The sequence below is a fragment of the Harmonia axyridis genome, chromosome 1 (assembly GCF_914767665.1).
Source record: "Harmonia axyridis chromosome 1, icHarAxyr1.1, whole genome shotgun sequence".
In the NCBI taxonomy this organism is placed as follows: Eukaryota; Metazoa; Arthropoda; class Insecta; order Coleoptera; family Coccinellidae; genus Harmonia; species Harmonia axyridis.
The window spans coordinates 51,482,125-51,495,799 of NC_059501.1; the positions used below are offsets into that span (position 1 = coordinate 51,482,125).

Genomic DNA, 13,675 nt, shown 5'->3' on the forward strand with positions numbered 1-13,675 from the left:
TGATAAGTAGCATGAATATCTGTCACTATCTGTCAATATTAGTATTTGTCAAATTTTCAGGAGTTCAGTTTCATTATTAGTGAATAAAACATTCCATTTAAACATATTTTATCCACTTAACAAGTGATTACATAGTTAAATGTGTATAACTAATATTTCTGAACCAATAAATTACTCTAGTGGTGGCTGAAATTTGAATATGAGTGATAAAAATTCTGCTCAGCAAGGGGCTCAGCCTCTTGTCAAGATCGGACATTATATTTTGGGGCAAACATTAGGAATAGGAACATTTGGTAAGGTAAAGATAGGAGAACATCAACTAACCAAACATAAGGTAGCAGTAAAAATTCTTAATCGTCAGAAGATTAAAAGTTTGGATGTTGTTGGTAAGATCAGACGAGAAATCCAAAATCTCAAACTTTTTCGTCATCCTCACATAATCAAATTATACCAGGTTATAAGTACTCCATCAGATATTTTTATGATTATGGAATATGTATCAGGAGGTGAATTGTTTGAATATATTGTGGACCATGGTAAGCTAAAGGAGCAAGATGCACGAAGATTTTTCCAACAAATTATATCCGGTGTGGATTATTGCCATCGTCATATGATAGTTCATCGAGATCTAAAACCAGAAAACTTGCTGCTGGATCATAATATGCATGTAAAAATAGCTGATTTCGGTTTATCAAATATGATGATGGATGGAGAATTTTTACGAACCAGTTGTGGCTCCCCAAATTATGCAGCACCTGAGGTAAAATTTGATAATAATTATAAGCGATAATAATTATAAGCACATATTATTTATCAGTTGTTTGAGAATAATCAGAATAATTGATGACAAGGGTGTAAAAATGGGGGGGTACTGGGGAAATTACACCCTCCAAGATTTCCAAAATATAAAATTTCAGAATTATCGCAAAGACGAAGAACAAAAATTTTTCCATAAAATGAACCAACAATCATTTTACTTTTCTTTGAAATTGCCACAACAGTAAAGTATTGGAATTTTTTAAGATTTATGGGTATTAGTATTGCTTTCAAGATGATTACTTTTATTGCATTACGAGCAGGTTTATGTCCAAGGTTTATTATTTTTCTTTATTTATCTGCTTTGTCGGCGTCGCCCCATGTTTTGCCATCTGTGATTTTTGTATTAGTCATCGATATACCTTATCTGTTGTTTTCGATTTTTTTAAATGTTTTATTTGAAACTTATTATATAAACATTTATAATAAGTTTCAAATGAAACAGAACTTTTTCTCTGCATAAAATTGCAGAAAAGGTGTGCAAGACTTAATTGTGAATGAATTGCGTGGGTGCATACAATTTTTTCTATGTAAAAAAGAAAAAGCTAAAAGTTATTAGTGTGCAGCTGCAGAATGGTATGTACCAAAATTAATTATAATTTAATCAATATACATATAGACCACCAACTGGATGTATTCAAACATTTTTCATGAAGATGGAGTAAGCATTGGGAATGAATCTTCTTGATAATAAGTGTTCTTAATATTGAAATCCTTAAAAAAATAAGGACAGACCCAACAAACCTTGTGAACTCCTTCAATCTTAAACTGACCATAAATGAGTATACAAGTTTTTCTATTGATAACATTCACACAAATATATAGAATTGGAATAGCCTGGTCTTCAAAATGCATGTATCAGATCATAGGGCACAAAAAATAATGTTTACTGTGGACTACCACTACTTTTCTAGATTTTTTGGTCGCAGTGAAAAAGAGGAATATCTGGGACAGTTACTAGATCAAGACTGGCAACTTGTACAGGATGTGAACAAGAAAGATGTGGATGGCAATGGAACATGTTCATGACAGATTTTGAAAGAATATTATTATCCCAGAAACCCGAACAGAAACCTAAAAATTCATGCAGGACTTAAAATTAATGCTATAAAATGTAAGTTGGACATTCTATTGGTATTGAAAAACTCAAATCAGCTGTACAACAAAGCTCACAAAAATACGAAGAAAAAATATGACAAGGCTTCAAAGGAAGAAAAAAGGAATGTTTATGAGAACTGAATTAAGAAGTCAGACAACAAGAGAAAAACAATGTGGCACATAAAGAAATGCAAATGATTGTGAATTGGAAGGAAAACAAGAAGAAATTGAAATCAATTTTAATGAGCATTTTAAGAATGCAGTAACAACGATTCTCAACATTTTACATTTACAAATATCGATTTTACTAGCATTGATTATATGAATAAGTCAATTTATTTGAAACTAACTACACCTATGGAAATTGAAAACTTATCTAAATCAATAACAAATTCAGTAGAGGAGACGATCATAATAGTCAGGTTAGCTCTTGCCTGCAGTTATCAAGGTTCTGACTTGTATCATAAATAATTCTTTCAGTGAATTTCCATACTCCCTTAAATTTGCTTCAATAAAACATATTTTCAAGGTGTGTAAGAAATGAATAACTAAAGATTGCCAAGTCTTGGTACTTATTTGCCCAATCTGTACCAAAGATTAATTAAGATTCGATAAACTGGTATAAGCATCATAGAAAGGTAGGACTACAAGTAATACCGTGTATCTCGAAAACCAAAGGCCCATGTTTGTAGGACTTTTTTGAGCCAAATATCGTAGGTGCGTCCTTTCTCTAATTTTACGGTGCTTCGTCCCTAAATCGATGGTGTTCTCTTAAGTTAGGCAATCCAGCGATCTCTGCCTAAGAAAAGAATGTTACTGTGATTATACAACTCATGTTCTGATGAACCAATAGAATCCGTGAATTTCCCATAGTTATGGCGTATTGATAATGAATATACTATAGTCCATTCAGGAATTATTGACATCAAAGTAGGCCTTTATTTCTAGTTACAAATATATCACTAAAAATTGCTATTATCATAGAAATAATCAGTTTATATTATTTTCATAATTTTTGTGTTCCAAGATCCCAAATTTTCTAAATTTCGAAGGGGCGCATACAGTCATGATTTCATAAAATCATTAAAATATGCATATTCCTTTTTACCAAAGGCTCTTCAATAATTGTTGCATTCTTGATGGGCACTGGATACCAACCTGCTTGCAAAATTCTGATCATATAACTCTTATGGATCATTTTAACTGTGGTGTCTAAACTGGTGAAGAAAACAGAAAAAACTGGTTGATAAATTTAAAAAGTGTAGCTTAGTGAATGGAAGAGCCATATCATAATGAGACAGAAATAAAATTCAAAGAATCCATTTAGTATATGAAGAATTTTAACATCACATACAGATAATATCTGTTATCTGTGTTGTCTATGCTCTTTTGATATTGTAACTAATAATATAGCAGGAGGCGAAATACCAAAACTATTATACCACGTCGTCAAGGATATATTCACCTATCAATAAGCCGTTACTATGTGAAACTCACGGATTTTATTGTTTCATCGAAACTAGAGTTTAATGGCCAGTTGTACCGTTTGCCTTGACATTGATTAAAAATGTAAACATTGATTACTTTATGATTTCTCTTGAACCATCTTTCAAATGACGTTTAATGTGGCCTGATAGCCGATTTCACTAAACAGAAAAATTTGGATGTTTTCTTTCCGATTAGTTTTAAACAGGGTTCTGCACATAGACCTAATATCAATTTGGTCTATGGTTCTGCGCAACTTGAAACGTCGAAACATGATTTATCATTTATTACATAACCATAAATATTATCTCCCTATGGGCATAACCTAATTTTTTCTGTGTTTGGTTTCGTGGGGAATTACAAAATTGAAATAAGAATTCAGATCAGAGCATAGAACATTATACTAGAAAATTGAAATTCGTGATTTCTCAAATATCACCGTCGAGATTTTGCAATGTTTACAAACATATCCCCTCTTTAGCTAAACATCGATAATTATCAAAAGGTGCAATCTGTAGAAATTGGGCGAGTACGGAAAGTCAGCGCTGACGAATGCGCTTTAAGCGCTGTGTCAACAAAGCGTTCGTAAACTTAAACTATCGATGGTTCAGAGTTCGATGGATCCATGATGGATCATCCATCGGGTTCTTAAACATTTCTCGAATTCAGCGCTGGTTCATTCGATGTCTCATCGGTTCCAGCGAAACTAAAGTCCGATGTTTCTGCAGAATGAGAGAGAAAGAGAATGTTTATGCAGTCATTTCTAGGGATTGTCTTGTCAGTTGTCACTGTGAAGTTGAGTTTGGTTAGGTTTATTATTAATATTATTTGATTATTGCTTATTCTACATTCAACGGCTGTGTATTTGAATAATATTGAATGGACTAGTTTAGTGATGATGATAATACTATATTTGACACGATAGAATTAAAATATAGAGCAAAACTGATAAATTAGTGAAAAAAATTTGAAAATCCATCAATAAATGACTGAGAAATAGATTATTTAAATTTACGTATTTTAGCGCGGAACGTCTTTGGTCTTCGACTCGTCTGTGACGTCACGCCACTTGCCTGTGATCGCTACACCATAAATTACGTTTAAATACTTAGCCGCGCCAAGGCTCTCGCGCCGTTTGTAGTTGTACAGTGTAGTTTTAACTCGAGTTTTGTTTTTATGTCACCATAATGGAAGAAGGCTTCGTGAAAGGACAAAGTTATTTTTACTCAATAACTTATTTCAAACCAACTTATACCTTAGTATTTTTATTATCAGAAATAGACAGCTAGTACTGATAGGTACTTACATCATCATGATCTTCACACACATATGAAGTAGTTTTAGGTCCAATTAAGTCACGCCTCATTAATGTGCACCACTTCTTCCTTTGATTCATGTCATTTGGTACATGAAAAAACAATTTATTGGGGTTTTTAATTGTCTTGCTTGCACACATAGGCACAATACAATATTTGTAGGATTTTTTTTATTTCAGCCATCGTGTAACGAACAAAACACGACACGAACGGCACAAGTGATTGTACACCAATGAATTCGTAAGCACTCTGCGAATACCAGTCGCCTCGTGTAAGTGGCGTGACGTCACACACTAGACGCTACGTACTATGAAATTATTCTTCCAAGCGCAACTTCAAAGTCCCATAACTTTTTCATTTCTAGAGATATTTCAATGATTCTTCCACATTTTTGTTTCATTTTACTTAAATTTTTAGAATTAATCCTTAACAAAAAAATGAAAACTAGTCCATTGTGGTGATAGCTTTTTTACTCGAATTATAGAAGTAATAGATGGAAGAAATGATCAAATGAACATAATTGTTCAATTACAAATTAATTATTAATAATGATGTATGTTATTTATTATTGATTGTTATTAAAAAAATATTTCCCGAACAAATATTATTGTATGAAAAGATTGTTCAAGGAAATTGTTTACTTGAAACAAAAAAAAATATATTTTTCAAATAATTATGTATTTGCTTTTTTATGCAATACGCTCTATTAGTGGTGACGTCACACACCGCCATTTCAGTTCTCTTGTCAGTGTTCGGAATCCGAACAAATAAATTGTCATTCAAATTGGTACGTTGTCGTTGAAAGAAATTGGCTTATTCTGATAAATAGGATTATTTAAGGAACGATTTTACTACTTTTACGATTTTAATTGATAGACAGAAGGAACGAGATTGATGCCAGTAAGTTTGAACTTATAGTTCAAACTAATAAACACGGCTTTTTACAAAATCTGGGGAATGATACAGGATTCAAACTTACTGTGTTCTTAATATTGAAATCCTTAAAAAAATAAGGACAGACCCAACAAACCTTGTGAACTCCTTCAATCTTAAACTGACCATAAATGAGTATACAAGTTTTTCTATTGATAACATTCACACAAATATATAGAATTGGAATAGCCTGGTCTTCAAAATGCATGTATCAGATCATAGGGCACAAAAAATAATGTTTACTGTGGACTACCACTACTTTTCTAGATTTTTTGGTCGCAGTGAAAAAGAGGAATATCTGGGACAGTTACTAGATCAAGACTGGCAACTTGTACAGGATGTGAACAAGAAAGATGTGGATGGCAATGGAACATGTTCATGACAGATTTTGAAAGAATATTATTATCCCAGAAACCCGAACAGAAACCTAAAAATTCATGCAGGACTTAAAATTAATGCTATAAAATGTAAGTTGGACATTCTATTGGTATTGAAAAACTCAAATCAGCTGTACAACAAAGCTCACAAAAATACGAAGAAAAAATATGACAAGGCTTCAAAGGAAGAAAAAAGGAATGTTTATGAGAACTGAATTAAGAAGTCAGACAACAAGAGAAAAACAATGTGGCACATAAAGAAATGCAAATGATTGTGAATTGGAAGGAAAACAAGAAGAAATTGAAATCAATTTTAATGAGCATTTTAAGAATGCAGTAACAACGATTCTCAACATTTTACATTTACAAATATCGATTTTACTAGCATTGATTATATGAATAAGTCAATTTATTTGAAACTAACTACACCTATGGAAATTGAAAACTTATCTAAATCAATAACAAATTCAGTAGAGGAGACGATCATAATAGTCAGGTTAGCTCTTGCCTGCAGTTATCAAGGTTCTGACTTGTATCATAAATAATTCTTTCAGTGAATTTCCATACTCCCTTAAATTTGCTTCAATAAAACATATTTTCAAGGTGTGTAAGAAATGAATAACTAAAGATTGCCAAGTCTTGGTACTTATTTGCCCAATCTGTACCAAAGATTAATTAAGATTCGATAAACTGGTATAAGCATCATAGAAAGGTAGGACTACAAGTAATACCGTGTATCTCGAAAACCAAAGGCCCATGTTTGTAGGACTTTTTTGAGCCAAATATCGTAGGTGCGTCCTTTCTCTAATTTTACGGTGCTTCGTCCCTAAATCGATGGTGTTCTCTTAAGTTAGGCAATCCAGCGATCTCTGCCTAAGAAAAGAATGTTACTGTGATTATACAACTCATGTTCTGATGAACCAATAGAATCCGTGAATTTCCCATAGTTATGGCGTATTGATAATGAATATACTATAGTCCATTCAGGAATTATTGACATCAAAGTAGGCCTTTATTTCTAGTTACAAATATATCACTAAAAATTGCTATTATCATAGAAATAATCAGTTTATATTATTTTCATAATTTTTGTGTTCCAAGATCCCAAATTTTCTAAATTTCGAAGGGGCGCATACAGTCATGATTTCATAAAATCATTAAAATATGCATATTCCTTTTTACCAAAGGCTCTTCAATAATTGTTGCATTCTTGATGGGCACTGGATACCAACCTGCTTGCAAAATTCTGATCATATAACTCTTATGGATCATTTTAACTGTGGTGTCTAAACTGGTGAAGAAAACAGAAAAAACTGGTTGATAAATTTAAAAAGTGTAGCTTAGTGAATGGAAGAGCCATATCATAATGAGACAGAAATAAAATTCAAAGAATCCATTTAGTATATGAAGAATTTTAACATCACATACAGATAATATCTGTTATCTGTGTTGTCTATGCTCTTTTGATATTGTAACTAATAATATAGCAGGAGGCGAAATACCAAAACTATTATACCACGTCGTCAAGGATATATTCACCTATCAATAAGCCGTTACTATGTGAAACTCACGGATTTTATTGTTTCATCGAAACTAGAGTTTAATGGCCAGTTGTACCGTTTGCCTTGACATTGATTAAAAATGTAAACATTGATTACTTTATGATTTCTCTTGAACCATCTTTCAAATGACGTTTAATGTGGCCTGATAGCCGATTTCACTAAACAGAAAAATTTGGATGTTTTCTTTCCGATTAGTTTTAAACAGGGTTCTGCACATAGACCTAATATCAATTTGGTCTATGGTTCTGCGCAACTTGAAACGTCGAAACATGATTTATCATTTATTACATAACCATAAATATTATCTCCCTATGGGCATAACCTAATTTTTTCTGTGTTTGGTTTCGTGGGGAATTACAAAATTGAAATAAGAATTCAGATCAGAGCATAGAACATTATACTAGAAAATTGAAATTCGTGATTTCTCAAATATCACCGTCGAGATTTTGCAATGTTTACAAACATATCCCCTCTTTAGCTAAACATCGATAATTATCAAAAGGTGCAATCTGTAGAAATTGGGCGAGTACGGAAAGTCAGCGCTGACGAATGCGCTTTAAGCGCTGTGTCAACAAAGCGTTCGTAAACTTAAACTATCGATGGTTCAGAGTTCGATGGATCCATGATGGATCATCCATCGGGTTCTTAAACATTTCTCGAATTCAGCGCTGGTTCATTCGATGTCTCATCGGTTCCAGCGAAACTAAAGTCCGATGTTTCTGCAGAATGAGAGAGAAAGAGAATGTTTATGCAGTCATTTCTAGGGATTGTCTTGTCAGTTGTCACTGTGAAGTTGAGTTTGGTTAGGTTTATTATTAATATTATTTGATTATTGCTTATTCTACATTCAACGGCTGTGTATTTGAATAATATTGAATGGACTAGTTTAGTGATGATGATAATACTATATTTGACACGATAGAATTAAAATATAGAGCAAAACTGATAAATTAGTGAAAAAAATTTGAAAATCCATCAATAAATGACTGAGAAATAGATTATTTAAATTTACGTATTTTAGCGCGGAACGTCTTTGGTCTTCGACTCGTCTGTGACGTCACGCCACTTGCCTGTGATCGCTACACCATAAATTACGTTTAAATACTTAGCCGCGCCAAGGCTCTCGCGCCGTTTGTAGTTGTACAGTGTAGTTTTAACTCGAGTTTTGTTTTTATGTCACCATAATGGAAGAAGGCTTCGTGAAAGGACAAAGTTATTTTTACTCAATAACTTATTTCAAACCAACTTATACCTTAGTATTTTTATTATCAGAAATAGACAGCTAGTACTGATAGGTACTTACATCATCATGATCTTCACACACATATGAAGTAGTTTTAGGTCCAATTAAGTCACGCCTCATTAATGTGCACCACTTCTTCCTTTGATTCATGTCATTTGGTACATGAAAAAACAATTTATTGGGGTTTTTAATTGTCTTGCTTGCACACATAGGCACAATACAATATTTGTAGGATTTTTTTTATTTCAGCCATCGTGTAACGAACAAAACACGACACGAACGGCACAAGTGATTGTACACCAATGAATTCGTAAGCACTCTGCGAATACCAGTCGCCTCGTGTAAGTGGCGTGACGTCACACACTAGACGCTACGTACTATGAAATTATTCTTCCAAGCGCAACTTCAAAGTCCCATAACTTTTTCATTTCTAGAGATATTTCAATGATTCTTCCACATTTTTGTTTCATTTTACTTAAATTTTTAGAATTAATCCTTAACAAAAAAATGAAAACTAGTCCATTGTGGTGATAGCTTTTTTACTCGAATTATAGAAGTAATAGATGGAAGAAATGATCAAATGAACATAATTGTTCAATTACAAATTAATTATTAATAATGATGTATGTTATTTATTATTGATTGTTATTAAAAAAATATTTCCCGAACAAATATTATTGTATGAAAAGATTGTTCAAGGAAATTGTTTACTTGAAACAAAAAAAAATATATTTTTCAAATAATTATGTATTTGCTTTTTTATGCAATACGCTCTATTAGTGGTGACGTCACACACCGCCATTTCAGTTCTCTTGTCAGTGTTCGGAATCCGAACAAATAAATTGTCATTCAAATTGGTACGTTGTCGTTGAAAGAAATTGGCTTATTCTGATAAATAGGATTATTTAAGGAACGATTTTACTACTTTTACGATTTTAATTGATAGACAGAAGGAACGAGATTGATGCCAGTAAGTTTGAACTTATAGTTCAAACTAATAAACACGGCTTTTTACAAAATCTGGGGAATGATACAGGATTCAAACTTACTGTGTTCTTAATATTGAAATCCTTAAAAAAATAAGGACAGACCCAACAAACCTTGTGAACTCCTTCAATCTTAAACTGACCATAAATGAGTATACAAGTTTTTCTATTGATAACATTCACACAAATATATAGAATTGGAATAGCCTGGTCTTCAAAATGCATGTATCAGATCATAGGGCACAAAAAATAATGTTTACTGTGGACTACCACTACTTTTCTAGATTTTTTGGTCGCAGTGAAAAAGAGGAATATCTGGGACAGTTACTAGATCAAGACTGGCAACTTGTACAGGATGTGAACAAGAAAGATGTGGATGGCAATGGAACATGTTCATGACAGATTTTGAAAGAATATTATTATCCCAGAAACCCGAACAGAAACCTAAAAATTCATGCAGGACTTAAAATTAATGCTATAAAATGTAAGTTGGACATTCTATTGGTATTGAAAAACTCAAATCAGCTGTACAACAAAGCTCACAAAAATACGAAGAAAAAATATGACAAGGCTTCAAAGGAAGAAAAAAGGAATGTTTATGAGAACTGAATTAAGAAGTCAGACAACAAGAGAAAAACAATGTGGCACATAAAGAAATGCAAATGATTGTGAATTGGAAGGAAAACAAGAAGAAATTGAAATCAATTTTAATGAGCATTTTAAGAATGCAGTAACAACGATTCTCAACATTTTACATTTACAAATATCGATTTTACTAGCATTGATTATATGAATAAGTCAATTTATTTGAAACTAACTACACCTATGGAAATTGAAAACTTATCTAAATCAATAACAAATTCAGTAGAGGAGACGATCATAATAGTCAGGTTAGCTCTTGCCTGCAGTTATCAAGGTTCTGACTTGTATCATAAATAATTCTTTCAGTGAATTTCCATACTCCCTTAAATTTGCTTCAATAAAACATATTTTCAAGGTGTGTAAGAAATGAATAACTAAAGATTGCCAAGTCTTGGTACTTATTTGCCCAATCTGTACCAAAGATTAATTAAGATTCGATAAACTGGTATAAGCATCATAGAAAGGTAGGACTACAAGTAATACCGTGTATCTCGAAAACCAAAGGCCCATGTTTGTAGGACTTTTTTGAGCCAAATATCGTAGGTGCGTCCTTTCTCTAATTTTACGGTGCTTCGTCCCTAAATCGATGGTGTTCTCTTAAGTTAGGCAATCCAGCGATCTCTGCCTAAGAAAAGAATGTTACTGTGATTATACAACTCATGTTCTGATGAACCAATAGAATCCGTGAATTTCCCATAGTTATGGCGTATTGATAATGAATATACTATAGTCCATTCAGGAATTATTGACATCAAAGTAGGCCTTTATTTCTAGTTACAAATATATCACTAAAAATTGCTATTATCATAGAAATAATCAGTTTATATTATTTTCATAATTTTTGTGTTCCAAGATCCCAAATTTTCTAAATTTCGAAGGGGCGCATACAGTCATGATTTCATAAAATCATTAAAATATGCATATTCCTTTTTACCAAAGGCTCTTCAATAATTGTTGCATTCTTGATGGGCACTGGATACCAACCTGCTTGCAAAATTCTGATCATATAACTCTTATGGATCATTTTAACTGTGGTGTCTAAACTGGTGAAGAAAACAGAAAAAACTGGTTGATAAATTAAAAAAGTGTAGCTTAGTGAATGGAAGAGCCATATCATAATGAGACAGAAATGAAATTCAAAGAATCCATTTAGTATATGAAGAATTTTAACATCACATACAGATAATATCTGTTATCTGTGTTGTCTATGCTCTTTTGATATTGTAACTGATAATATAGCAGGAGGCGAAATACCAAAACTATTATACCACGTCGTCAAGGATATATTCACCTATCAATAAGCCGTTACTATGTGAAACTCACGGATTTTATTGTTTCATCGAAACTAGAGTTTAATGGCCAGTTGTACCGTTTGCCTTGACATTGATTAAAAATGTAAACATTGATTACTTTATGATTTCTCTTGAACCATCTTTCAAATGACGTTTAATGTGGCCTGATAGCCGATTTCACTAAACAGAAAAATTTGGATGTTTTCTTTCCGATTAGTTTTAAACAGGGTTCTGCACATAGACCTAATATCAATTTGGTCTATGGTTCTGCGCAACTTGAAACGTCGAAACATGATTTATCATTTATTACATAACCATAAATATTATCTCCCTATGGACATAACCTAATTTTTTCTGTGTTTGGTTTCGTGGGGAATTACAAAATTAAAATAAGAATTCAGATCAGAGCATAGAACATTATACTAGAAAATTGAAATTCGTGATTTCTCAAATATCACCGTCGAGATTTTGCAATGTTTACAAACATATCCCCTCTTTAGCTAAACATCGATAATTATCAAAAGGTGCAATCGGTAGAAATTGGGCGAGTACGGAAAGTCAGCGCTGACGAATGCGCTTTAAGCGCTGTGTCAACAAAGCGTTCGTAAACTTAAACTATCGATGGTTCAGAGTTCGATGGATCCATGATGGATCATCCATCGGGTTCTTAAACATTTCTCGAATTCAGCGCTGGTTCATTCGATGTCTCATCGGTTCCAGCGAAACTAAAGTCCGATGTTTCTGCAGAATGAGAGAGAAAGAGAATGTTTATGCAGTCATTTCTAGGGATTGTCTTGTCAGTTGTCACTGTGAAGTTGATTTTGGTTAGGTTTATTATTGATATTATTTGATTATTGCTTATTCTACATTCAACGGCTGTGTATTTGAATAATATTGAATGGACTAGTTTAGTGATGACGATAATACTATATTTGACACGATAGAATTAAAATATAGAGCAAAACTGATAAATTAGTGAAAAAATTTGAAAATCCATCAATAAATGACTGAGAAATAGATTATTTAAATTTACGTATTTTAGCGCGGAACGTCTTTGGTCTTCGACTTGTCTGTGACGTCACGCCACTTGCCTGTGATCGCTACACCATAAATTACGTTTAAATACTTAGCCGCGCCAAGGCTCTCGCGCCGTTTGTAGTTGTACAGTGTAGTTTTAACTCGAGTTTTGTTTTTATGTCACCATAATGGAAGAAGGCTTCGTGAAAGGACAAAGTTATTTTTACTCAATAACTTATTTCAAACCAACTTATACCTTAGTATTTTTATTATCAGAAATAGACAGCTAGTACTGATAGGTACTTACATCATCATGATCTTCACACACATATGAAGTAGTTTTAGGTCCAATTAAGTCACGCCTCATTAATGTGCACCACTTCTTCCTTTGATTCATGTCATTTGGTACATGAAAAAACAATTTATTGGGGTTTTTAATTGTCTTGCTTGCACACATAGGCACAATACAATATTTGTAGGATTTTTTTTATTTCAGCCATCGTGTAACGAACAAAACACGACACGAACGGCACAAGTGATTGTACACCAATGAATTCGTAAGCACTCTGCGAATACCAGTCGCCTCGTGTAAGTGGCGTGACGTCACACACTAGACGCTACGTACTATGAAATTATTCTTCCAAGCGCAACTTCAAAGTCCCATAACTTTTTCATTTCTAGAGATATTTCAATGATTCTTCCACATTTTTGTTTCATTTTACTTAAATTTTTAGAATTAATCCTTAACAAAAAAATGAAAACTAGTCCATTGTGGTGATAGCTTTTTTACTCGAATTATAGAAGTAATAGATGGAAGAAATGATTAAATGAACATAATTGTTCAATTACAAATTAATTATTAATAATGATGTATGTTATTTATTATTGATTGTTATTAAAAAAATATT

The 13,675-nt window shown here is 32.7% G+C and overlaps 1 protein-coding gene across 2 annotated transcripts in view; it reads left to right on the forward strand.

Annotated features, from left to right (window-relative positions):
• Positions 1–18: 18 nt before the first annotated feature.
• The window catches only part of LOC123670675 (5'-AMP-activated protein kinase catalytic subunit alpha-2), a 32,449-nt gene continuing 18,792 nt past the window's right edge, over positions 19–13,675 (forward strand). Inside the window, exon 1 of one of the 2 annotated variants that reach the window (XM_045604230.1) lies at positions 19–760. In XM_045604230.1, coding sequence (XP_045460186.1) covers positions 200–760 — 561 coding nt within the window. In that variant the 5' untranslated portion in view covers positions 19–199. The remainder of the gene's footprint in view (positions 761–13,675) is intronic. The other variant, XM_045604298.1, reaches the window with a different exon arrangement.